Source organism: Numida meleagris, chromosome 1 (genome assembly GCF_002078875.1).
Source record: "Numida meleagris isolate 19003 breed g44 Domestic line chromosome 1, NumMel1.0, whole genome shotgun sequence".
NCBI classification, from domain to species: Eukaryota; Metazoa; Chordata; class Aves; order Galliformes; family Numididae; genus Numida; species Numida meleagris.
In genome coordinates this window covers 121525455-121552462 of record NC_034409.1, presented here as the reverse complement: position 1 = coordinate 121552462, position 27008 = coordinate 121525455, and the positions used below count along the sequence as shown (strand labels likewise).

The following is a 27008-nucleotide window of genomic DNA, read 5'->3' as shown; positions in this document are numbered from 1 at the left end:
CATACTTCACCCCAGTACAGACTGAAACATGAAGTCCAGTCTTCATATGAGAAAAGTCTTCGTAACTTCCTCTGAAAGGGTAGAAGTGCCTAAAGATAGGAATAAATATAACATTCACAGTGATACGTTCATCCATTTTCAAGCCCATTTACTATATCTGACCCATGAAGGTACAATTTGAGACAAAAAAGATTTAAATTTTTAGGTGATTTTTAATTAAGTTGTGCCTGAGAAAACATAAATGAGTGCATGGAAATTTATTCTAGATGCATAAGGTAGATTTAGATCAATTCATAATGGATGTTTAGGAAATAGGTTATTTACTTCTTTACATGTTTTATGTATTCATATAAAAGTTGGCTGACAGATATCAGAAAACTAACCCACTCTGTTTCTGAAGCGCTGAAACGGAATAAGAGAAATGCTTCCCTATTCTGGAAGTGTTCTGAGATTTATCCAATATTTGCCAAACTGGTCAAAATACAAATTTATCCGTGTTACTTCATCCAAGGTTGCCAGCTTACTCGTTTACTTTTAATCTTGCAATGTTACCTGAAAGCTCTGATACCAGTAAATGCAAGTTTCCAGCCCTCAGGTTTACAGATGAAAGCTTAAAAACATTCACTCAAGGCTTTCTTAAAGCTTAGAGGCCAAGAGGGAAACAAATTAGAATGCAGAACTTTTAAAAATATTTTTGATTGAAGTCAGTTTCATAATGTTTTGGGCTTTGATCCATGATCTGTATACCGCAGTACATACATACAAATGATCTGTGTTAATAGCTGGTGCCTATGTTCCCTTTATTTTGAGTTTTTATTAACATGCATTTCTATTGGAGTTCATTACATATTTTGCCTGAATCAGAATATTGGACTGTAGAGTCTTCAGGTTGGAGATCTAGCAATCTCTGCAGTTCTTTGTCCATACATTTTTTCATGCCACATAAGTTATAATAGAAGAAATAACTTTGATAAACTTGCCAGAGCTTCTCAGGACCTCTTTCATCTTTCATCTGTATTTAGCTTAACTTTTAAAACTGTATTTCCATTTACGTAAGGTGAGATGTTTTGATTTTAATTCTGTGCCATATCATTCCAGTTTGTCTAGATATGTCTAGCCTTCAAATGGTTGCAGTCTCACTACTACTGTATGCTTTAAATCCTTTGCAAACAGGGCTGCAAGTATTTAATGCTAAAAAGAATGAAAATTTGAAGAGAAAACGTATCAATCCATAGAGGATTGGAACCAGATGGACAAAATGCTGACAGAGGTGTAACAGCAAGCTGGAGACTAGATAACAGTGCAATACTGAACAAGTGCCAGGAGATTTGGGATCTTTTTTGGCAGGATAGGCTGTACTGAGGAATGAAAGTAAAATTGCACGTGATAGTGTGGATTCAAACATGGAAGCTCCTGTATACGTAGTGAGTATATCTCGTAACACAGCTTAGAAGATGATAGTCAGCTGTTCTCCTTTTACACTTCAGCTGACTGTCAAACTGAGGAACAGCCTAGGCTTACCTCAGCACAGACACTGGCTGAGGCACCCCACTTAGGAGCAGAACTGGTGTTGGGGAGACAGAGACCCAACAACATTCCCTTAAAATACCTATCAGGCCTCAAAAAGTGCCTGCAGTCAGTCTCCATGCATTTGTTGGGACTTGGAGAGAACCACAGTTTGAGGTGACTTTCAGGTAAGTGGAGTTCATTATTCACAAATGTATAGCAAACATTTTAAGCAGGAAGTTGATGTGGGTTGTCATGACCCTTACTATGTGATTCTAATTCATCTTCATACTGCAATGGCTTTTTGACAGTTCGACCATTCATCTGGCAGGAACATGAGAGAAATGGGCTCTGGAGGATAGCCAGCATTACCGAGTTCACCTGACGGATAACAAGAATAATTATTCAAGCAGATAGTGTATGTTTGAAAAAAACTATCTTCTGACACGTTTCCAAACTATGCAAAGCCGTTTTCATCCTGAGGCAGTGTTAAACCAAATGCTGTCATATCTCTTAAAGAAGCATTTCCTGAGGAAATCTTAAACTATAACATTTAGTATGTAAAGTCTGAGACCGACCTGGCTTAGAAATGTAGTATGAGCCTTTTGCTGACACCTCATTTATTTCCTCCAAGGATGTTTCATGTTCTTTTAAGAGGGACCTCCTGGGGGAAGGGGAGACTGCTCCTTCCCTTTGGGACACTGAGAGTCCTCAGAAAAAGGAAGTTAAAGAGACTGATGAAGTGAGTAGGTGGGACCTGCAGTTCATCCTTGGATTGGAGGACTGCAATGGAGATGAGAGAGCAGTTCAGCAGGCCTTGGAGGTAAAGGGGAGAATTTCTTCTGTACTGGAGAAGAAAAAGCAGAATTTGCTGCCATTCATTAAGACATTGCTAGCAGCAAGACACACCGGACTTGGTCTTGGAAGACCTCTGTAGAAAATTTATTTTCTGTTTATGTTAGGTGTTTAGGTTTTAGTTTTCATTCAGTGTTTTCTTTTCTTTCTTTCTTTCTTTCTTTCTTTTTTTTTTTAAATGAGTGTGAAGATCTTATATTTGTCTTTGGGAAGCTCTGTATGGAGACTGTCCTGAATGCCTGTCACAGGTGTATGGCTAATTCCTGGCTCAGAGTCAGCAGAGTTTTGGCACGTGTTTAAAAGAAAGATTTTCAAGATAAACACAAAAATATGCTGATCAAACCACCATAAAAAGCACTCTTCATACAGTGATGCACAGCATACTATATATGCAGAAAGTTGCTGAATGTTGAAAATCTTGAAATCTGCCTTCTCTTGCATGCTTATTGTCTATACTTACTGATAACGTTTTTAATTAATTGTCACAGCAGCAAATTATTTCCATTTAGAGTTTTAAACTGAAAAAACAAGACTCATTATGCAAACTGTGAATTAGTATCAACCTGTAGGCTGTAGAAGGACTTGGGATATCAGAAAAAAAGTCAACTTAAAAAAAAGAAACAGCTATTATACAAAATAAGATTTTAAAATGTAAAGCATCATGGTTAGTAATTATTGGCAATGCATATTCAAATTGCACAATATTATGTGCAATGAAGGTGGTGAGGCACTGGCATAGGTTGCCCAGAGACGTGGGGATTCCCCATTCCTGGAGACATTCAAGGTCAGGTTGGACGGGGCTCTGAGCACCCTGCTCTAGCTGTAGGTGTCCCTGTTCACTGCAGGGTAGTTGGATCAGATGGCCTGTAAGGGTCCCTTCCAACTGAAACCATTCTATGATTCTATGTCTGCAAAATCTACAAACCTTACCTACTAGATTTTTGAACATTATGTAAAACTGGATAAACAGAATGAGGTTGCGCATTCAAAAAGTTTGAACAAGATGTTCACTAAGAAAAGCAGGTCACTCTGCTGTGTCATAAAGATATCAAATACTACACACTAAGATCAACCTTTTTCAGCTATGGCTATAATTTGCTTTGCTATGCTCTGTCACAGGAAGCAAAGAACATAGCCCTAGTAGGAGAGATCATCCAATTTTGAGAAACATAGGGCCTGGCCCGTCAGATCAATTACCAGCTAAATCCTGAAGCAAAAGTGGTATTTAGCTTTTCAAAAGGAATATTAAGGATTTTTTAGGATTTTCTCTTCTAATCCTGTGGGCAAATATCTCATGGACCTGTAAAATTTACGTGTTTACTTATGTAAAATAACAAAATGCAGACATGCACAAATCAAACTTTGAAGGAATTGTCCTGGGATAAATGCTATTGGAATGTTGTAAACTAATAGTTGTACCAATCTCAACAGAGAAAAACAAGAAGCTGTTACCTGGACAACATTTCTATCTTCTTAAAACTACACCTAAAGCACTCAAGGGATTGATTTAAATCTACAGCCACAGTGTATTTCAGAGAGAATGAAGTGTGCAGGTCCTTTCCTCACCTCCTCTTCCTTACTGCCTCTCCACAAGAGGAAAAATCTCATTTAGATCTGTGTTCCTTGCTGCATGAAGCAGCAAGATTCTTGGCAGTTTCGCTGGTATTTTTCTGGCTGCTAAGCTTCAAAATAGTTCTGAACCTCAGCCATTTTATAACGCTGGCAGTGATTTGAAAATACCAATGCCTGTAGTTTACATGGAATATGTCCTGATTTATTGGACCCTACTGCAAAACCATTCACCTCTAACTACTGAGACTAAAGAGATAGGGCAGGCAGTGTGAACCTATGCACTGATGTATGAACAGTTTTCCTCTAGCTTCGTGGAAATTGTGCTAGGTTTCTTTTTGAAAGAGCTAGGGATAGCTGGTAAGTATGTCACTGCTCTTTTATGAAACAGAATCACTTTTAATTCCTTTCATTATTACATTTGGATGTAAAATGCTTCTCAGTGTAAGATCTGGGTGCACTTCACAAAATTTAGATCAGAATTAGGCAACCATTTCTGTGACAACCCCCACACAGCACCAAAATAACTACTCTGAAAAGGAGTGATATGAGGCAGATGATTAAATGTCAGTGAATTCTAAAGACTGTTTCTACTAGGGAGCACAAAGAAAGTGATCTTGCATTGTGCTCTAAAATGTCTCTCCCCTGTAAGCTGACCTGTACAGACTGATGGTCCTTACGCTGTACATTGGCTCTTCAACTCCCATTTGACACTAGGTGCATGCAGTCACTTATGTGATCGAAGGGCATGACCTAGGCTGTAGTGGCTGCAGCTGGGGCTCATGGTGTAGTGTAAATGGCCTTCCCCTGGGAGTGCTCTGCAGGTGACCCCTTTGCTTTCAGCTTTGGGACCAGGAGTGCTGCAAAGGGGTAGGGTAAGACAAGTCTGAGAAAGGGCATGGAGACAATGCGGGTCGTTCAGTTTCAGACTGGAACTGGTAGCCAAAGAAGGAAATACAGATGTGAAACGCATCTTGGCAATCTCTTTTCCTAATGATTTGGGCAGATTTTGGTTAGCAGAAGACATGACATGAGCACCTTCACCTGCAGATTACTCAGCTATGTCACATGTGTCACCCACACTTGCTGACAGGAATTACAACACTTGTTTTCTAATACCTCCTAGCCAAAAGCACCAGGCTAGTACAGAGCTGTATGGGGATTGCTAGGTCATGGCCTGAACCAGTGACTGAGTACCAGGTGAGAAGGTGTGGCTAACCCAGTATGCACAGATGCAAGAAATGCACTTGGGTTACTGGAAGGGGTGGATCCAGGGTCCACCCCTCCTTGCTGTCATTTAAGGATTAGCAGCCATGGGAACAGGATCTCTATATAGAGAATGCCTATTTTGGATTCTTCACTGGCCTTTGGAAAGGGTAAGACACTTGTCCCTGTGTCTTCTGAGCTATAGCTTGATGAATACCTTTACAAGTGTGCTTGTATCTGGGTAGAAAGTAATATCATTGCCTTCTCTTGCTCCACAAATGCAGTAAACAATTTCCTAATTGTGTTTACAAAATACTTCTGTTGGCTGCAGTGCGTTTCTCGGAATTGCCTGCGCTTTCCCAAGAAATGTTTCTCAATTTTATGGTATATTGTCATCCCTTTCAGCTTTGAAACTCCCATTGCTCTTTCTATATCCCTCTTTCTATGGTAATTCTGTTCCAGTATTTATAGCTAAGCCATGTTAGGGCACTTACTTTCTGTTCTAGAAGCACTGCATAGCCTGAACAAAATGAAAATCCTCAATACATCCTTCCAGTGGTCACTGAATAATCAGAAACGCCTTGAGCATGGAAGACTCCTTATCATGTTATTCAGTATGCTGAACAAGTGACTACCTTGCTGTATTTTATTCTGCAAGCAGACTGGCAGCCTTGCTTCCACCTAGAAAAGGCAGCATTCTTAATGCAAGTTGCATAGTCTTCTTGACTGTACACACCTTGTATACACACCGCTACACCAAAACCAAACACAGTCCTTTCTGTTAGTGCTCTGGTCAGGAATAGCACCTGCAGCGTGCTACAACATGCCTCAGCTAAGAATAATTATCTGCTCCCTAAGACCCTGCACATAATGGGTCTAGATTTACGAATCCTGCTATTAAGATCAAAAGGACACGTTTTAGTGGATAAAATATAGTGTGTGTGATCTTTAAAGAGATAGGCTGAAATCTTCAAAAGTATGCGCTGAAGTTTGGCTCCTTAGATATTCAGGCAATTTTGTGTAAGCTGCTTGGGTTTTAGGAGAAACTGGCAATTTCTTTTTCATTTGCGAATGTTAGTATTGCTGACAAGTAGGCCACCTATCTGCAAGTGCCTAAATATGGACTGAGAAAACTAGGTTTTGGCACCCAGATAAGAACACTGCGTCTGTGAGGTTTCTATTGATTGTGATTTTTTTTTCCCCCTCTGATTGTAAACTGTTTTGCTCCCATGAAATTGCTATTTTTTTCCCCTTCTACTCAGATGGTTACAGATATCTCCAAGGGAAACCCACACAGAACAGAGGTTAACAACATTTCTTAGAGTTTCATGCTTGTGTCCTATTCTGGCAGAGGAAACAATCAAATATTTTATGTTTGCAAGTTGATAAGCTGGCCAATTTATAAGCTGTAACTGAAAACATATTGTGGTACTGGCAAATAATAATGATTAAAAAACATTTATGAAGATCTTAAGCTTCAGACTCTAAACAAAAGTAACTATTTTCCCACATCTGCCTACCTCATGTAACTGTCTTTTCCTTTTGTTTCAATGATTCCTTAATGCAAAATAGAATATGTCTCTGGTTTTTGACACTCACCATATATTTGATCATTTTTATCACAACTGAATAACACAGTGGAAGGAAGACTGTTAGACCTGATTTTTAATGTTTCAATGAATTCAAAAATCCTACTTTTATCATTTTACCTAAAGTTGCCTCAAAATTTTCAGACTGCATGCTATTTTGGTTAAAGTATGAAAAAAAGCTATTGGCAGATTCCAGATTTGCCTTGAGACAGGGTGGGTGAGATTTTACACTTGCCTCAATTTTCCTTTATTGTAAATATCTTCAAGTGTGCACATTTGCATTTTACATTTCTTTCTTACTGATTCATCTTCATATATTTTCTTATGATTTGTGAAATCATATTTATTCAAACAACAAACACACGCTTTGCAGTTGTTTCAAGTTATATGTTAGTCTGAGGGGTGCCATGAATAGGGCTGATCTTGTATGCATGTGTTAGAGATGTTCCTGAATTGTTCCTTTCTTCAGTAAAAGAGCCACTGTAGATAACTCTGCTCTCTTCTTATTCTGCTTTGAATATTTCATACATATCCATTATGAACAAACTAATCTTTTTCTTAAATTTTATGAAGATCAGTTTATTTTAAAAGAAATAATGCATTGCTATTTCTCTCTTCGGTGAAGCAGAAAACGTTACTATCTTTGTGTTGTCTTTGGTTCTACCCCTTATCTTGATCTCATCTGTGGATGGCAACATCTAAACACAATTCAGAATCAGGTTTAATGTGCTGTAGGAGTTTCCCATTCATGACAGCAACCAGTAGTCGCTGTTTACTGTCTTTTCAGTGAACCTGCCCGGATATGTTTGATTATGTGTGTATGGCTTCAGCAGAATTGTTGCACCAGTTCTAAAATCTGCACTTACTTTGTGCCACGCAAAAGCCTGAAGTGTTCTTTAGGCTTTCAGTTTTATTCTTTCTTAACTCACAAGCTAGAAAATCCTGTCTGCTCTTATTTCAATTTTCTACCATCTATGATTTAACTTTGCATTTGTATGTGACATGTCGCATCTGCCTCACTAAATTATACAGCGACATCAAAAACATGTAGTGCTTAATACAGTGCATGGGTCAACAAAAAATAAACATGTGCCTGATAAAACTCCATTCAGTTAAGGTGCCGAAAAAGATGTGGGTATAGATTCAAGGTGAGCAGAGGGATTTCTTGATAACACGTAAATGGGGACAGAAAATCTGTAAGCATTACAATATTTCATAGGGATCTGTAAGTGTACAGTAATCACTAGACTAAAAAACGGATTCTAAAAAAGTTGCAAGCTTTGAAGATTCAAGGCTGAAAAAGGAATTTAATGGTTTAAAATACAACTAGCCCAAGAGTACAACAGAATAGGACATGACACAGTCATAAACAGCTACCTCTCCAAAGAACATTCAGTAAGTACCTGACTACAATGCCAAAATGATACCTTTCTTCAAACCTTCCACTCACCAGCTATGCATTAACAACCCATTACTTGACAGATTTTATCATTGCACTCCTCTATACACGTATGACATCTGGATATGAGTAATACCATGAAGCACTGCAGAAACACCATGGAACCTTCAACTGTTATCTCAGGGGGTAGAAAGTAATTCCAACTTGATGAATTAAAGTCCTTCTTGAGGTAGAAATGGAGCACGTTTAAGTATCTTTCTAAGATTTCAAATCATTAAAAAAATCTTGACCAGCCTTAGAGAAAAAAACTATAGAATTAAATGTATAATTTATGTGAGAGGAAAAAAAACTTGTGAGATCTCCATAATTACTAAAAGAAAAACTAGACCTCAGCCATTTCCAGGGGTGTCATGAATGTCTTTGGAGTAGTATTCTACCTGGCTTCATTTAAATTATCTACAAGCACAGAGTACTCATCCTGCAGATAATAAAACAGATCGTATTGGTGCAGCTGCAGGGCTGAATGTTTGTGCGGTGCAATCCCTAGGAAAGTTGAAAGCATATTCTTCTGGTGAGCATTCAGTGTCTCAGAAGGAAAAATGAAAAATCCTAAAACCTGGGAGCACATAAAGAAATGTATGTTCATGCTGTTCATAAAGGTATTTACATTCCATCTTCATAGGAGTTTCCCTAGGACAAAAGCAACTCGGGTTGTTAAAAAGTTCAGTCCTTAGAGTGATTGAATATGTTTTAAGGTATTAGTAGGTTAAGATCACATAATGCTCCCATGTTCATTGCAGACATCTGACATTTCCTTCAGAATAAGCAGAAATGAGGCAAAGACTTCAGTGGAAAAGCATAATATGCAGATGTGATGTACTCTATGAAATTAAAGCTTTTTCTGGCCTACCATCTACAGTCAGATAGTTATGATTACAGAAAACATTAGTATTAAGTGTCCTAATTAAATTAGTTTGGGCAAAAGCAATAAAATTATAATAGTACATAGTAACAAAACATCCTCAGAAGGAGGTATTTACTGTTCTGTTCTAAAAAAAGCCAGCTAAGATTTCAGCCAGGAATTGATGTCAGATTCCTGGTTTAAGATTAGGAATTTCTTGTTCAATTACGGTTTGTTACTGAGATACTAAATACATGTTGTTTTTCTGTCTTTGGCTGTCTGTTCTTGTTCAGCATTTACATGTACCTTTGTCACCTTCAGATGTTTTTTTTTTTTAATCTCACATAACTTTAGTCATTGAGACGACAAGCCTTTAGTCAAAGATAGGCATCTAGGGTGCCTCTCACTGGAGCTGACAGAGAAAATAACGCACCTACAAAAGGCAATTTATATCTCTTGTTCTAGAAGGAGATGCATAGGAGTGATAGCTGCCTGTCCGCCATAAGTGTGAGGTATGACTTGCTGGAGTTGGATCCCTAAATTTAGGAAGCTACTGAGAAGAATCCTATAGTAGTAACTAAAAGTGTATGTGCAAGAGTTCTGTCTCGTTGTGAGTTCGTTGTTGTCGTGTTTGCTATCTTGCTGGTATTTCTACAAATGAAGATGTAATACCAGAACATGATATTGATGTACAGATGAAGGCTCCCAAGCCAGTCCAAACTACACATATTGACATTTACTCATGAAATAGAGTCCTCCAGCTTGCAAATTTGTCCTTCTCACACAGCTCAGATGTGGTTTCATATCCAGTTGCTGCAACACTGTTACCCAAAGAGCCATGAATGGAAGTTCATACCGATGCCCCAGCCTCCTCCTCCTTGGGCAATTCCTGCATAACAGTGCTCCAAAATGTTGCCAGTACTTAGCACAGGTGGAAAAAACACACTCGTTCAGCTTGCCTTTTCATGCCTGCACATCTCAGAATTAGGTGTCCTGTGATACCGCTCTTAATGGACCCCCAGAATGTCAGCTATTCTGAAAGTGTCTCTACAGCCCTTCTGGAAAAGTTCTATTGTTGCAGTAGCTTCTGCCTAGGAAAAAAAAAAAGAAGTGGTTATAAACTTAGCAATACTTCATCTAACTCTTCGGGATGACAAAGAAAAAGATAATTTCTCTTAAGTTTTAATGACTTACCATAAAGCCCTATCATTTTGGGTACGCACCCTATGTTTACCATATGGATATATCCATAAACAGCAATCTTTTCAGCTCTTTGTCTTCATTTTGCTAGGCTAAGGTCTTTCTATCTTCTCATAAGGCAGATTCGTCATTGCCTTTAACTCTCTTTTAGCATTCTCCTGCACCTGCTTTCCTTGTTCTCAAATGTACTGCTTGAAGGAGCTGAATATGGCATTTCTGATCAGCTTTCTGCTTTTCTATGCGTCTTTACTGGAAATACCTCACTAATATATCCTAGGACCACATTTGCCTTCTCACCAACAGACCTGGAAACCACAGAAGTTCTAGAGACCACTTAGCACCTCTTTTATTTCTCTGGCTCTCACCACTGTGCTTTAAGGCACCTTTATGGCAGAAATCTTGGAGCACAAAGTACTCAAGACTGGGGCCTTGTTTGATACAGGACATATGTGCTTAATTTTATATATGGTATATCAGCTCCAGTTAGCTTTGTAAGATCTCTGCCTGTCTCCCTGGTCTATAAATAAATAATGACAGTTTTATAAATAAACCAGTTTCTAACCAGCTGAAACTGTTATCCTCGTAACTTTTACCAACCAAGAGAGTAATGTGAATGACAGGCACAGGTTCTTCACTTTTAAAAAATGTGGCATAACAATAAATAAATATAGTTACATGTGAGAACCACGTAAATATTTTGATATAGTAACGTAAAACACTTCATATGGCATGTCTGAATAAGCCCAAACCGTTTAGGCCTATGGTAGGCCAGTGAGTGTCCTGCAGCTGGTGGCTCAATGTTCTTTCAGTGTAAACAGATGATCAATCATTCTCTCTTATTATTGTTTTAAAGAATAGTTTGAGACTCAGTTCACAGTGAGTGTTCGTACTGCCTGTTCTTTTTGCTCTCCTATCAATACAAGTTTTAATATTTAAAAAAATGCATTGTTTTTCACCTGGTTGTGAGAGCCTACTTGTTCGGCTCTCTGCTCATGTCTGGGGTGGTGGGACAATGCAGGCACAGGCCCACAAAAGAGAAAGAAATAACGTAGAGGCAGGAAGCGAAGGGCTTATCAACCTATTTAGCAAACAAAGATGCAAAGACTGAATTGGTAGAAGATGCATTCCTGTGCACTGTGCTGTAGAGCTGCATGAAGATGAGTTTGAATTTCACCACCTTCCTGTCCTGCTCGCTCAAAGGAAGCTCATGGAAAGCTAACTCAAGAGCATATTTGTAAGTCTGATACAGGGCACAAGAGTAAAGCAGTGTGTCTGTGCTGCTCGTACATCAGGACACACTGTTCATCTGCAAAATGTAAGATGAAGAATGCTTATGTTGCTGTGAATCGGCCCGGAAGTTTTTCTGGCAGGACCAGGATTCCCTACTGCAGAGAGCCTGCTTTAGCAGGGGGTTGGACTAGGTGATCTCCAGAGATCCCTTCCAACTCCTATGGTCCTGTCATTCTGTGACTCCATTTCTCCAGATCTCTTTAGAGACAGAGGTTGATCACAGGTTGCTCGCTGCCTCCCACAGTGCCAACCAGGCAGATGGATGTGTGCCCTGTTGCCTGTCAGTGCCTGTCCTTGGCACCCAGTGCAGAGGGCCAGCAGGCCCTTCCCCACCCTGAAGGGAAGCACGGAATGGTGTGGTCACTCGGGGAGGATCACTGGGGCAAAGAGAGCTGTCTGCTTTCCATAGTTTTTGCTTTTGGAGGAGCACTCCAAGCTGCAGCCTTCTTGCCAGGTGCTTTGCCCCGACTGCGGGGGAGCCTTCTCCCACTCCTCTCTCCCTCAGGCGTGCCACCTGGCCCCGAGGGAAGCGCGGGGTGCCGACAGAGGCAGCCCTCAGCGGCTCTGGGGAGCTCCGCGGAGACGGACCAGCGAGGCACCCGGGCCCGGCCCGCTTCCGCGGCCGCAGCGCCGCCTCCAGCAGCAGCCAGCGGGCGGCGCTCGCCCGGGCCGCGGCCGCCTGCGCCCTCCGCTCCCCCACGGGAGCGGCGCGAGGAGAAACTCCCTCTTCCCCACCCTCCACCTTGCGGAGCAGCCCCCCCTCCCGCCGCTCTCTTCTTGAGCCGCTACACAGAGGCGGCGGTGGTCCGGGCTGGCGGCGACCCTCCAGCTACGCAGTCCCCGTGTCTTGAGTTACACGGGGAGGGGGCCGGGCAGGCGGGGAGCGGGGGGGGCGGAGGAGGAGGAAGGCTGCGCGCGGCTGAACGCCGCTCCTGCGAGATGCTGCAAGCCCAGCTCCCCGCCGGAGGGGGGTAGCAGCCTCTGCCGCCGCCGGCTGCTGCCTGTGCGAGGGCTGTTGCCGCCGCTGGACGCAACCTTCTCCCGACATGGAGCTGCCGCCGCCGCTGCTGGAGTGAGCGAGTGAGCGACGGGCGGAGCAGCCGGCCGCATGGATGGATGTGTTTAGCTTTGTGAAGCTTGGGAAGCTCTCCGGGTAGGTGTCCGTACCGGGGCTCCGGGGGGGTGGGGGGGCGGAGGGCCGCCAGCGAGGGGAGCCCAACTTCCCCGGCAGCGGGGCGAGGGGGCGGCTCGGGCGGGGCGGCTGCCGGAGCCGCTCCGCGCGGGACGGGTCATCGCCCTCCGCGGGCGGGCGGGAGAGAGCGTTGCCCGCCTGGGAGCACCGCCGTGAGGAGGCGGCCAGAACTGTTGGGAGCGGCGGTGGGAGCCGGCACCGGGGGCGCCGCGGGCAGGGGGCGAGCCCGGGGGCGAGGGGCAGCTCCTGGCCAAGAGGTGGGCACGGAGGGGTAGGGCGCGCCGTGCCGTGCCGTGCTCCCTCGGCAAGCCTGGCCACAACTCTGCGCTGAGCGCGGCTCCGGACGCGCCGGCTCCTCCACAACGATATTTTTAGAGAAGCGGTGAAATCATCGGCAGATGATGAGCGCTGCCCCTCTTTTTCACACGGTGAATGCTGGGGCGCGAGTGATCCCCTGCGCGCAGGGCATGTGCTTCCCGCTGGTGTTTGGCGAGGACATACGTGTTCTCTCGAATAGATCTTCGCTGAGCGGCCTCGGAGTTGCGGTCTGTATCTGTACTGTTGCGCTGGCAGCGAGTTGCCAGGCCCCAGGCTGCGCAGAGGGGTGAAGGAGCACAGCCCCGTTATCCCGTTTCTCTCTAGTTAGTGGTACTGGAGGTGGCCCTCCTCAGTGACAGGGGAAACCATGCTTCACTTGGGAGACACGGTATAAAAGTGCTCGAGCTGTGGGATTTTTTAAGGGTTTTGGTGTGGATAATCTTCCTAAAGGATTTAGCTTTGATCGCAGTAACCAGGAGTGCTCTGAATTCTTATGATTTTGTGTTGGTACACCATAGTTACCACGGCCCTTGCTGTTTGTGAGGCACAGAATGAAAGCGGGTGTTATGCAAAAGGAAGGGCCTTGCTGAGGAAAGGCAAGGCTGCCGCTTGCTCTGGTGCCTCTCAGGTGGGAGAGTGTCACAGTGATGGATGGTGCTTAAAAACAAATACTGCGTGGCTGGAAGTCACCGAATGCCACAGGTACAAGGAGAGCTGTTATCCCCCAATTCCCTCTGCTGCACCTGGCTGTGATTACAGCTCTGTTCTTGGCCCTGCCAGGGCAGAGCAGCTGCTCTCGTTCAAGCACATCATCGTCTCGCCCTGCTCCGAGCGATCTGACATGAGGTGGAGGCTGGAGCACCAGCAGCCTGCATGGCGTTCCCTGTCCGTGCTCCCAGCTGACACCGCCTGAGCGGTAACTACAGTGCAAACTTGAAGGAGGGGAAAATACGTGAGAACAGACAAGGAGCAGGGCATGTGGTGTGGTATTTATTTCTAAGTAATTGAATTACTTGAGCTTTTGTATTTGTTTGTAAGCGGTATTTTAGAGAAGCTCACAGACCTTCATGTCTCATAGTTGTCATGCTTGAGTTAAGTCAAAGAGAAAGAAAGGGATATGCTGCTTGGAGATGTTGCTAAGCCAGGTACCTGGCAGTTTTTGTACACATGGTAGGACTCAGTCTTTGTTGGTGTACAAAGGCTGTAGCTTTCTGCATGCCTGAAGGCACGAACTCTGCCAGCGCCGAGGTTTGTGTTTAGGTAATTATGGACAGATCACAGCATTTTTCCAGAAGGACCTGAAAGTTCTTCTGAAATGAAACCATGAGTTTCAAAGCTTGTGTCCGGCTATGTTGGAATTGAGGATATGAAGCACTCAGGGATCAAGTTTGCTTGTAGATTGCAATAAATCATTTCTGTACCAAGCGACTCTTTCTGTTTCTAATTTTCTGGTTGTTAAACAGCCTAATAGTTTACACAGGACTTTACTTTACTTTCAGTTTCCTAGGTAACAGCTAGTTATCTGTTCTAGTTTCACAAGAGCTTTGTGGAGCAGGTAGGCTTCAGTGTAAACCCTGTTTGTAATCCCTTGGTGTGTCCAGGTTGAAAGCACCAGCTCTCCCTCGGCTGTTGGAAGAAAGGCCTTTCTGAAAGAAAGCACTGATACAACAAACAGTATTTAACTGAGAGGGTGATCTTCAGACAGTCCTTATGGAAAGTTGTTTCAGACTTGGCTGATACTGAATGTTTTCAAGACTTTCAGTCTCCTTTCTATTTTGCTGTGCATTCAGATCTTTTCATTTGAGGTTGCAAGTCAACTGTTAGTGTTGAAACCACTGGCCTTGATTCCACAGGCAGTGTCACAGGCAAACCCTGTTATGCATGGCTACTGCAAGGGGATGCTTCTTAATGCTGTAGTGTAATTGTAATACATATGGTGAGAATTTCAATTTTTCCTTGATCACTTCATGTATGAGCTCTTATCTAGAATAATCCTAAGATGGAGTATGAACTCCATATGAATAATGCCTTCCAGATAGAAAATCTGACATAGCATTGGTTTGTTGTGTTTTAATTATCTGTGCAGTTTTCTACATGGTACCCATGGTCTTTTAGAGACTCTCACTTCTGCAGCTCCTTCAGCACTCATCCACAATTGCTGTGGGGGGATGTGTTCATAAATTGGAAAATGGAGGTGTGCAGAAATTTAAGAGAGCTAAACTGATTTTACAGTGGGAGTGATCTCCAGCGGGCAGTAGCTTATATGTGTCTGCATCTAGGATGATGGGGTTTCCCTTGTTATTTCCTTGCCTCTATGAGTGTGTCATGTTGTATACCATGCATCTAATAGAGATGTTAATGGTGAAGTTTCTATTGATTTGTAAAGATTGGAGATGTTGACTGTGGCATTGAAAACAAAAGAATTGTTTAGAAATACTGATTGCACTTTTGTTGACATACCTTTTCTCCCTTCCCATTTTCAGAAATTCATAGACTAATAGAATGGCTTAGGTTGGAAGAGACCTTAAAGGTCATCAAGCTCCAACCACCCTGCTGTGGGCAGGTTTTGAAAATTCTTGCACAGAATTCTTCACTGATCTAGTAAATAGTTGGTAATAATTGTTTTGGTGTAAAATTTGTGGGGCCGTTCTCTGGAAAAAGTTGTAACAACCTGCTCTCCTAAGAAATGTCCACATCTAGAAAATGATTGTCAAGTTTCAATGGATCACGTGCAGCTGTACAAGGCAGGTGAGTATTTTTGTAGTGTGGGCTGCATAAATATGTACGGTGCAGTAGCATCTGTAACTCAGAAAGGAGGATTAGAAGGATAGATAAAGCGCACACAAAAATTGCTGGATTAGGTTGGATCAGGAGTCTGCCTTGTCCAGTGTTCCCTCTTAATTGCTTTTAGCATCTGCTTGGGGAAGGAGTAGAAAGAGCGTAAATACGGAGAGGTGAATTTCTAGTGCAGGTATGAGGAGTGGAGGAATGCTGCTGCCCTGCCAGTGTGAACGGGAACATTTTCAGACCTAGGTAAACCTGGCAGAGGGCACAGTATCAAGCATCTAGTCTGTATGGGACAGATGAGCCATGAAACAATAGGTTGGAACAGTGAAGAGGTGTTGGCAAAAGTTTAAAGCCTGTGTTTGAGGAATGTATATTTGGTTAGACAATCAGCAGCAGCTCTTCTGGTGATGCACATAGAGATTCAGTTTCAGATCTTTCACAGCAAGACGTAGAACTTTCATGCGTCTATCTAGATACCACCCAATATCACCCTCAGTACTCCCCTGAGTGGGGATAGCGACCCTCCAGACTGGGGGCAGATAGTTCCAATTCCCCTGCATTGTTTGTAGCTCTTCCAAATAACACTGGATGAAAAATAACAAGATTGTCCATGCACGTATCTGTCAGTCTGTAAGCTGTGGCAGTATTGATGAGGATAGGTTGGACACCTGTGTCACACTGTTACCTTTCTTGGGCAAGTTCTGAGCTGATGGAGAACCATTTGTTCCAACTCAAGAGACTCCCAAGAAGAGGGCTGTAGTATGGAGTGAGAAAGTGGATGCCTGCTCTACCTCACTGTAGCTGATACAAGTGTAATATATGGAGCGTTAACCTCATATAGCAGACATGAAGGTACCTTGGACCTTGGACTTGGACCTGTCCTTAGTAGTATTGCTAATCTGTGATATGCGGTAGGTAAATTTAGGATAACTGGATCTCAGGTTTTGCATTACTGTCATTATTGTTGAGTTGCTTCAATTTATTCCATAAAAACTGGCCGTGAGTAGCCATATTTCTGCTGTGCGCCATGGGATCGGCTTAACAACAGAGCAACCCTAAACTTCTACAAGGTCTTTTCAGTGTGCACCAAGATACAACTTCTTTCCTGTGAGGTGGAGGTAGGGACCCCTCGCAATGGCCTTTTTCATTGAGGGGGGTAAATCTGATATTTTCACCTTTTCTGCTTGTCTTTGTGTAGCTAGCCATTCCTAACTGGATAGACTGACTTGCTGCCTTCTCAAACAGTTGTGCTTTTGGGTCCTCACTGCTTATAAAAGTGAAACAAATCTGTACAAAGTCTGAGTCTCAGTCTTATGCTTCTTGTCTAGTTCTGTAGCCTTTGCAGCCCTGCTCTTACCTCCTGTTTTCCGTGGGCCTCCTGTCTAGGTGTTTTATCAAGCTGGGGTGAAAGGTCCACTCCTAAAAATCTATGAAGCCAGAAGGTGTGTTTGTAGGCTGTGGGTGTGAGGCCCTGCTTTTAAGGGGAGCAAGATTGCTTGGCTTCATGGCCTAGTTGTTTGTATGTGGCCAAGAACAAGTACGTCTTCCAGGTTTTAGATTCAAAGATTAGTTAGTCTGTCTGTTATTTGACTTTTTCCAAGGCAATATTAGATTTCAGGATGTTTGTCTCCTGTTTGTCCGAATAATGTCGTTCTTTGCTCCCGTGTTTCCTTATCATGGTGCTAGTTTGCTGTGGTGTTAACAAAATCACCTTAAGGGAGACACACTTAAAAGTATACGTAAGTTACTGAAGTGATACTATGTACTATTATTGGAATACTTTTTATCAGTGCTCTTTGAAATGGCAATATCATCGCTTGTAAGTTACTTTCAGTATTTACAAAAGAATGCGTCAGTAAGAAAGTCCGTGATTATCTTTTTTTATGTTCAAAGGAGATAATTTAATCCTAAAAAGGATTTTATTATATGGGATGATAATTCAAATAACCATAAATTTATTTCGCCTTTCTTTCTATGCTACATTTAGTGAAACATTTGTCTATTCATATTAATATAAAATCTTTGTATTTTATTATTTGTCCATTTTGTTAGCTGACACATAATAAAGATATGTGCTTTAGTGTCTATGGTGTTAGTAATATTCTATGGTATAACAGCTTCAGCAGTTTAGAGATATATTAAAAACACTCCTTATGTTATGGACTGCTGTAAACTTGTCAAGTTGCCAGTGAATGATGATGCAATTCTTCTAAATATGTATGTTCTCTAAATACTGTTTGCTTAGATACAGTGCTTAAAGGATGTGACATGAAACAACCTTATTTCTTGAAGTATTTGAGAAAGAAAAAATTAGAAACCTGAAGTCCACAGATAATGTTTTTATTCCTCTTCTTTCCCTAATAATTACTGAAGAGGATGGAATGACAACTTAGAAATTAAGTGCTGTGATTTAAGAACAATCATAGCATGTGCAGTATAATTTTTGAGATCTTTATTCTGTATCACGTCAAGCCCTTAGTGACAGAGTTGAATCAGGAATGTGGGAATAGTTTCTTTTATAATCACAACCACTTCTCATGTTTTTGTATGTGTACTTCTAAGTAAGTCAATCTGATCTTTAATATTCTATTATGGTTTGAGAAGTTGTGTGGAATCATAGAATGATTTGGGTTAGAAGGCACCTTAAAGATCATCCAGTTCCATCCCTCCTGCCCAGGGCTGCCATCCACCAGCTCAGGCGGCCCAGGACCCCATCCAACTTGGTTTTGAATGCTTCCAGGGGTGGGGCACCCACAGCTTCTCTGGGCAGCCTATGCCAGCACCTCACTACCGTTATTGCAAAATATTTCTTTCTTACATCCAGTCTAAATCTCCCCTCTTTTAGTTTGAAACTGTTTCCCCTTGTTCTGTCACAGCGGACCCTGCTAAAGTCGTCCCCTTCCTTCTTACACACCCTCTTTAGATACTGAAAGTCTGCTCTCAGGTCTCCCTGGAACCTTCTCTTCTCCAGGCTGAACAGCCTCAGCTCTCGCAGCCTGTTCTCACAGGTGAAGTGTTCCACTCCATACGTCATTTTTGTAGCCCTCCTCTGGATGTGCTCCAACAGGTCCATGTCTCTCCTGTACTGAGTTCTCCACATCTGGACACAGTACTCCTGAGGTCTCACCAGTGCAGAGTAGAGGGGCAGGATCATCTCCCTCACCCTGCTGGCCATGCTTCTTTTGATGCAGCCCAGGATGTGGTTGCCTTTCTGGGCTGCAAGGGCACATCTCTGTCTCACGTCCAGATTCCCATCCATCAGTACCCCCAAGTCCTTCTTGGCAAGGCTGTGCTCAATCCTTTTGTCCTTCTACTTGTACTGATAGCGGGGGTTGCCAGGTGCAAGATCTTGCGCTTGGCTTTGTTGAACCTCATGAATTTCTCCTGGGTTTTTAGAAACCTGTTTATTTTGTTGTCAGTCTGAAAGATTCATATGGGAAATTCCAGTTAAATTGAAAGATATTCCTAAACCATTACAGAAATGTAAAATGAGGGTATCTTTCCATATTTTATAGTATTCTAGGTCATTATGGAAATGCAGCAAGCTGTTTGAAGAAAATACAAACCGTTACCTGAAATAATGAGAGGATAATGTATGTTCTCAGCTCTGCTGGTAATATGGCAGAGAAGGGGTCTTTTGCTATTCTTGACAGCATTTTCATGTTATGTCAGTGTATCACAGCTGGGTACCTGACTGATGGAATGAAGTAAAATCATGCTAGAGCTAATACCTCTTATAAAATAAGCCATCATCTGGAAAGGATGCAAAAAAATTGAATGTGAAGAAGGGAAAAGTGATTTTGGGTCCCAGTGTCATGCTCAAGTTGCTTTGTTTAAAAAGATGAGACCATCCCCATGTACATGAAATTACTCATTTTCAAGACTGCTTGCATATACCCTATTTGATTCTGATGCAAGATGGAAATTTTTAGTGCTTATAAGAGATCAGATTTTAAAATATCATAGGGACATACCTTAAATAAGAAGGGACTTCTGATAATAGGAAACTCTACTTAAAGCTGCTTTTTATAATCATAAGTGATCATAATTAAAGTTTTCTGAAGTACCTTGGAGACATTTTTGAACTCAAAAGATTTTACACATTTTGAAGGTATATTATAGGTATGACTTTGGAAAGAATCTGTGAGATTCTGTTTCTGATAATTATTCCATTGACTTGAAATGAAGTACATGACAGCACTAACAGTATAAATTTTAATAATTGATTGCATGCTCAGATCTTAGTGAATTCAGCAATGCCAAAAATTTATATGTGTATGAAAGTACACTGGAACTGGAAAAGCAAAGTACTCCAGGACTTAAAACTGCCTCCTACCTAAATCAGAATCTAGCTTGTTAGAAACCTCTACCAGTATTCCTTTAGCACGGAGTCTATAGAAATTTCATTTCATAGGTTGACTGTTACAAAAATAGAAAATTATTTTTATTAATTTCAAACAACAAAGAAGAATTTCAGGAAAAAAATAGTTCTAAATGAGATAGAACAATCTGAAGAATGGGCATGGTGGAGGGTGATGCAAAGGTCCATCCTATTAAATAATCTTTTGCTGGTGATTTGAAATAGAGGAGAAATGTGATTAAAAGCTGATGAGTATCTTCTAGGAAAAGTCCTTTGTGAGATTTATTACTTGGATGAAAATAACTTCCCTTGATGGTAAGGAAAATGATTGCTGATTGACTTGGCTGTTTTCACAAGTGTTTTAAGACTTTATGACTTTATATGAAATACTTGATTTTCTTCTTCAGTTATATTATTATGATCAGGAGCTACGGCATGCAAGAATTCATTTTAATTATTGTGAAGTTAGTGAGGGGAATTGCCAGGTATTGTTTTTAGTTTAGGGAGGTTGAGAAGATAAGGTATCTTGCAGGATTTTTGCAATCATTGGTAAAAAGGAGATTAGTACAGAGGTTATTGATCAAAGTTGTGCTTTAGAGGTATCTGCTTTTCTTGTTGATTTTTTTTTATTTATTTTTTATGGGATGAAAACCTCAGATGATCTTAACCAAAACTTTTGTTTCTATCTGTGAATATATACATGTATTTTTTTTCCTAGGGAAGAGAAGCAGACAACTTTCTCATTACGTTGGCTACCTGCCTAGGTTTTCAGATTGCATTCTGCATTGTATGCTGCCTGTGATGTTTACAAGGGGCATGTTTTCCTCTGCCAGGGCAGAGAGTCAAGAGGGATGGAGGAGAACTGCACACGGGGCATGTTCTGTACTTCATGACTGCTCTGAGGGCAGGGTGAATACGGGCTGGAGCATGTAATAGGGGAGGAATGGCACAGGACAGAAGACGGAAGAAATTGAAGAAAGAAAGTTAATGATTGTTGCATTGAAGGAAGGCTTATTTGTCGTGAGTGTATTGAAGTAATTGTTCTAGACTGGCTGATCTTTATGCGAAGATGAGCTTCCATTGTTGTCTATGTAGGAGTTTATTTGCTCCATAATGCTGCCTGAATTAATTGGTGCATTGTAATCTGTGTGACTGCTATGGGGGAAGAAAAGGAAGATTTCACTGCAGCATTACAACAGAAAACCTTTTTTTTTTTTTTTTTTTTTTGATTCATCATTTCTTGGATCTAGTGTTCTCCAGGGGGATCTGTGGCAACTACATGTCTGAAAATGTGAAATAAGGAGGTCCCTGTTTTCCTGTGCTCTGGCTACATTTGGAAACACTGTGACTAGGAAGGCATTCTTTCCCTGGGTGGCCTCAGACCCCAGGCTCCAGGATTGCTGTGGATTGTGACTTTATTTTTTTCCCCCAAATGCAGATAACTTTACTGCAAAATTTATAGTCACTGAGGGAATGTGTTTTACTGTGGCTTAAAAAAAAAACAAAACCAACCGAAAATACTCATACAGTCACAAAAGAAGACAATCACCCCAAAGCCCTTCAAAACCAGAAAGCATATGGCAGAGTTGGGAGTGTGGGGAAGAGTTAGGAGTAGGCCCAGGCACTTTCAGGTGCTGCTGGAGTGCACTTCCATCGTGTGGTTAACCTGGTCTAACAGCCAATGGCAGGAGGCCTCACGAGACTGTGGGGTCTGATCTCTACTGTTTTGTGCTTTTTTCCCTTCTCTCATCTTATTCCCTATAACTCTTTACATGCATCTTACAACATGGTGAGCTACTCCAGGGGCTAAAGCCAGCAGACCACTGGTTTTGGTATGTTTCTTTTGCTGGTGGTATTTGAACTGTCCCAGCAGAAGTGATTGGAGCATGTGGCCTCAGGGAGCAAGATGGCAGGAGGGGAAATAAAGCAGTGCTCTAGTGAGCTCTGTTATGTTGTGAGTTGGTTGTGTGAGAGGTGTGGTACGGTGGTAGGAGCTGCTGCAGGAGGTTGTGGAGAAAAAGACCCCCATATGAGTTGCCTATGGGGAGGCTGTGTGAGAACCCTACACCTGAGAGACTGTGGGGAGTGGCAGGCATCCTGGAGGAGGTGAGTAGGATGGAAAGAGGCTGCTTCAGCCCCTCTGAATTTCAGTGGATCTTCCCTGGCTTCTCTGGCTTCCCCGGCTTCCCCCTTCCCACCCTCTCCTGCTTTTGGAGCCTGTTCTGCTGCCTCTGGGTAATGTGTCTTTGCCTGGACGCGTGCAAAACCAAGTGCTGTCAGGATGCTAAATGCGGCTTTCATGCACCTTGCAAATCCCGATGTACCTAGGAAGGATTCCAACCCTTCCTAACACTGCAAACTGTTTTAAAAAGCAGATTTCTCTTCATATCTTTACTTAATAAGCAGGAGGGCAGAGCGGTTGTCCAAGGCATTAATTCATGTATTGTAAGAGATGAACTTTCCAGGACAAATCAGAGACATGTTGTTTAATTAAATAATTTATTTATTTTTCACTAACGAGCATGTATTTGTTCATATCAGTAAGCTTGTGATTATATGCTTTTCATGTACAAGTTTTCCAGGTTCTGGAAGCTGTCTAATGAGCTGTCTAATTTTCAAATGCTCTGTTTCTGAACTGAGAAAGGACTAAGAAAATATACTGTAGCGTATCTCTGCTGCTTCTGAAACCACAAAAAACTAGTTGAAGAGTATTAGTGGCCTGTTTTTCAAATGTGCTTTATTTTTAAGCTAGAAATTGAAGTTTTATAGATGTATTAACTAGCCTGAGTTTTTAATTCAACTTCAAGCACTGTGGTTATTTCTTTTTTAACACAAAGAGAAGCAAACTTCAAGGAGTTTATATACAGCAAATTTTCAGTTCCTGCCATTTCTTCTGTCATTCCTTATGCATATATGGCACTTCATCAGCCCGTATCTATTGCTGAGATGCTTTATGATGTTTACCTACCAACTCGTGTTTACAGCACTGAAAATGTGAGTGAGAGAAGGTGGTGGCATCAGTGTATCCAGATTACTAATATTACTTAATAAGTAATTCTTGGAATATGAACAGTAGAATGAGTATAAGTCTGTTTTTCTTTAGTTAACATGTTTGATCCACCAACTTCCAATATCTTTCTTTTACGTTAATTTTCTGTTGCTGGATGCCAAGTATGTTGCGTATTTATTTATTTTACCAGAAACAAACTTTATTTTTTTTCCAAAGCAAAACAGTAAATTCTTTATTCTTTCCTCTTGATGCACTTAGTAGGCATTAAGGTACTTCGATGGGTCTTGTTGAAATGGGATGTTGTGCAAAAGCAACAGAAATGGTGATCTGGAAAACTGGCAGAATCTGTGCCCTGCAAATGGATTCCATGCTTGCCCCAGTTGGGATAAAATTGTCTGCTAGTTGGGATAAAATTGTCTGTTGTGTCTGCGTATTCTTAGTACCTGTAGCGGTAGTTGGTTAGTGCATTTAAGGGCAGTTTGCTATGTAAAGCCTAAGGGAGGAACTTTCACTTTTCTAGAAGTTAGGGCAAGCTTCACCTTTTATCTCAACAAAAGTACTTTGTATTAATGGCAATATACGCTGCTGTTGATCTGCTTTTGGTTCTGTTTTCTAGAGTACAGCTTGACCTCCCAGTGTTCTGTGGCCTTGAAGCGCAGAAAGAAGTGCATGCTTGTGGAAATACTTTCATTTATGTTCATTAGCCATTAATGTTGGAGTTCATACCATTTTCTCATGTTATGTTCTGCTTCTCAAAAGGAGAAATTCTGTTCTCGCGTTAAATGTTTAAAATGTTTCTTTCACAGAACAAGATAAAGCAGCATTAGTTTAATTTTTCAAATGGTTCATAGCTTGGCGCTGCAATGAGCAGCATTCTAATTAAAAGGCACAACACCTATCTCACTGCGCTTTAGCTGAAAATGGCTGAAATTGATTTCAGCTGCATAAAATATGACAGGATCAACATGTGTTTACCGAGCTGCAATGATAGCATCTGACATTTATTGTCTCCAGTATTCAAAATATTCTTTTTCCAGCTCTAACTATGGTGGAAAGAAGAGAACGGTTTGTCTCTGATTTTCTCTGGTATTGTTTGCTGCTTTATACCCCTCTCCCCAATTAGTTTTCCACTTGAGCAGCTTTCCTGTGCTAGATCCCCCTTTTCATTATGAGGACTTGATGCCAACTTGCAAGCTGTCATAGGAGGAAACTCTTGCTTTCATTTTCGTTTTTCTTTGCAAAACTTTGGTAAATAAGAATGGCATTGGCTGCTTTATATTTCAAATGCGATCATTTTATTCCCTCTACACTTGCTTATTTTTGACTTTGTGGACAGTGTGATACCAGCTCTTATGAAGAAACTGTTATTCTTTCTTTCCCTTTGCAAAACTGTATAGACGTTGCATAGGTTAAATAACCCTGTGCACAATGTTTCTTTATTCACTTCTTATTATTCATATACTTCTTCTCATTCATATAAGAAAATAACAGTGTAACTTGAATCCCACTCAAAACCTTCTTTTCAAACTGATTTGTTGGTCTGGATTAGTCTGGTAGGACCTGCAGGGCCCTGATATTGGTTCTTTTTGTGCAGTCAACCACATATTGCCCCAGGTACCCAGAGTGGTGGAAGCAAGAAAGCTCCTGAGGCACAGAGCTGCAGTAGCTCCTGTAGGTGTGTTTAGCACCTGTGTCAGGTTGATGGAGGGAAGTAAACCTGCTATATAGTTTTGGGTCAGCTTCCCATGCTGATGGAGCACTTCTGAATGTGACAGTTCTCAGGCTTGGCAAATTCTTCATCTGGGATGTAAAATTTGCATTACATTTGCAGATGACATGATTTGCTCTCCAAGCTGCAAGCTTAGTCCAACCACTGATTTGGATAACTGTTGAATAATGAGTGTTAATTATGACAAAGGAGTTGAGTGTAGGGGTGTAGGAGTATGTAAATGCACTGATGCACACACACATGCCCACACTTATTGTTTACCTCCTATAAAATATATAGGAAAGATTTTAAAATAGAACAGTCATTTGAGAGGCACTGTCCCCATCTTTCCATTCTCAGGTTAGACTTTCATAACTCATGTCTGTTGTTTTGAGGGCTACAGCCTCAGAGGAGAAGAAAATGTAGTACTTCATCTCTACGGTAAGGTTTAAGGTGTGGTAACTTGTTTAGCATTTTTTGATGCTTATCAACACATACAGAAAACACAAATACTCTTAACAGTGATAGTGGTAGTGACCAACTGAATGGAAATCTTATTTAAGCAGTTATTAGGCACTGACCCTTTCTCAGCTTGCTTTTGAGATTTGATCACAGAATTCTGATGTAAACTGTATGAGGGAATGGTTCTTCCAAAGGAAGCCACTAGTTCTCAGTACCTTGCTGTGTATTTCTTTTGATGGCTTGCTTACAGAAGGAAAAAATAACTGAAGACAATTTTTTTCTATTTTATTTTCCTCTTAGGAAGAACTTTCAGTTTATCATGATTATCTGTAAACTAATGAATACTGACTTCTAAACAATAATGCCAAATCATGAGCTGTTTTTGAAAATGAATGCCATCTTTGGTGTTACATTAGGTATTGGATCTTATTTAAGGATGTTCTGCAGGACACATTATTCCCATGCAGAATTGTTTTAAAACGTGTTTTTCTAGCCTATTTAAAAATACTTATTCACACTAAAATTTAAGAAAATATTTTTTTACCTCTTGGTTTTAAAACCTGTCCACTTTCCTCTGTCCTGTGTCCCTATAGTGATTCTGATTGATTGCAGAGGCACTCGGTGCTGACAGAAGAATGGATCACCTGCAGTCTGCTCAGCTCACTTCTGGATTTAGCCAAAAGCCTGCTCCCTTGGGTGGGAACAGCACCAACATTGTCAACTGCCTCTTTTAAAGTTTTTTTTTCCTCTGGTTTCATCTTATGCAGGTAAAGATGGCTGCAGAAATGATTCTGCTGAGGATGTTTAGTGTGACGTGTCTGCTAACAATTTGGAAGGAATACTTCAAACTGTTTGTGCATGTTGCCAGGTTATAGCTTCTTAACCATTTGCAGAAAAAAAGCTTGTATTGTCCCGAATATGGAAGAAACCTGTCAGCATTCAATGGCAGCACTGCCAATGCAGTGTTCTCTTCAACCAACGTGGACTTACCAGTATTTTTTTGGAATTACTTTGTTTTGTTCTGTATTATAAGAAGTTAACATCCAGGGAGATTTCCATTCTTACCGGGAATGTTGTGCTTAGTTTCAGGTACTTTTTTTTAAAGAAGAATTAAAGAATAAAAACTACAGGAGATGAAAAGCTTCTACATGATGATAATTCCAAAACTTGGGAACTGGTTAAAAGAAAGGGACTTTCTTGTAGCACGCACAAGATGTACGCGTAGCAGAAATGCTTAGTCACAGCTTGACCCAGTGATTGAGCACCTGGTGGGAAGGCAGGGCCAACCCAGGGGAGCTCAGCTGCATGCAATGCACCTGAGTGACTGGAAGGGGTGGAGCCAGGAACCACCCCTTCCCAGACCTCATTTAAGGGTTGGCAGTGGAGGCAAGGGTATCCTGCTGGAGATCCTTGTGTATTTGAGGCTTTCTGAAGGTAACCAGATTCTTTGCTTAGTTTCTGTGGCTACAGCTGTTGCATGTGAGCGTGTCCTCACTTGCCTAGGACCTTGCTGCTCTGCTGTCATTGCTGTGCTTTCTATTGTCTTACAGTACAAAACTAAATTTTTGGGTGAGATAAAATGGAAAGTTTGGTTTTACCTTTTTAATCAAAAATTGAAACCCCTGAGCTCTCCCCTTCCCATCAGTGTCCCTCCCC

At 41.5% G+C, this 27008-nt stretch overlaps 1 protein-coding gene across 4 annotated transcripts in view; it reads left to right on the top strand.

Annotated features, from left to right (window-relative positions):
* The window catches only part of FRMPD4 (FERM and PDZ domain containing 4), a 407308-nt gene that overhangs the window by 89314 nt on the left and 290986 nt on the right, over nucleotides 1-27008 (top strand). The window contains exon 1 of one of the 4 annotated variants that reach the window (XM_021410562.1): nucleotides 12251-12668. The exons of the other annotated variants lie outside the window; for them this stretch is intronic. Coding sequence (XP_021266237.1) covers nucleotides 12628-12668 — 41 coding nt within the window. The 5' untranslated portion in view covers nucleotides 12251-12627. Of the gene's footprint in view, nucleotides 1-12250; nucleotides 12669-27008 lie in introns of those variants that run through there. 4 annotated transcript variants of the gene reach the window in all.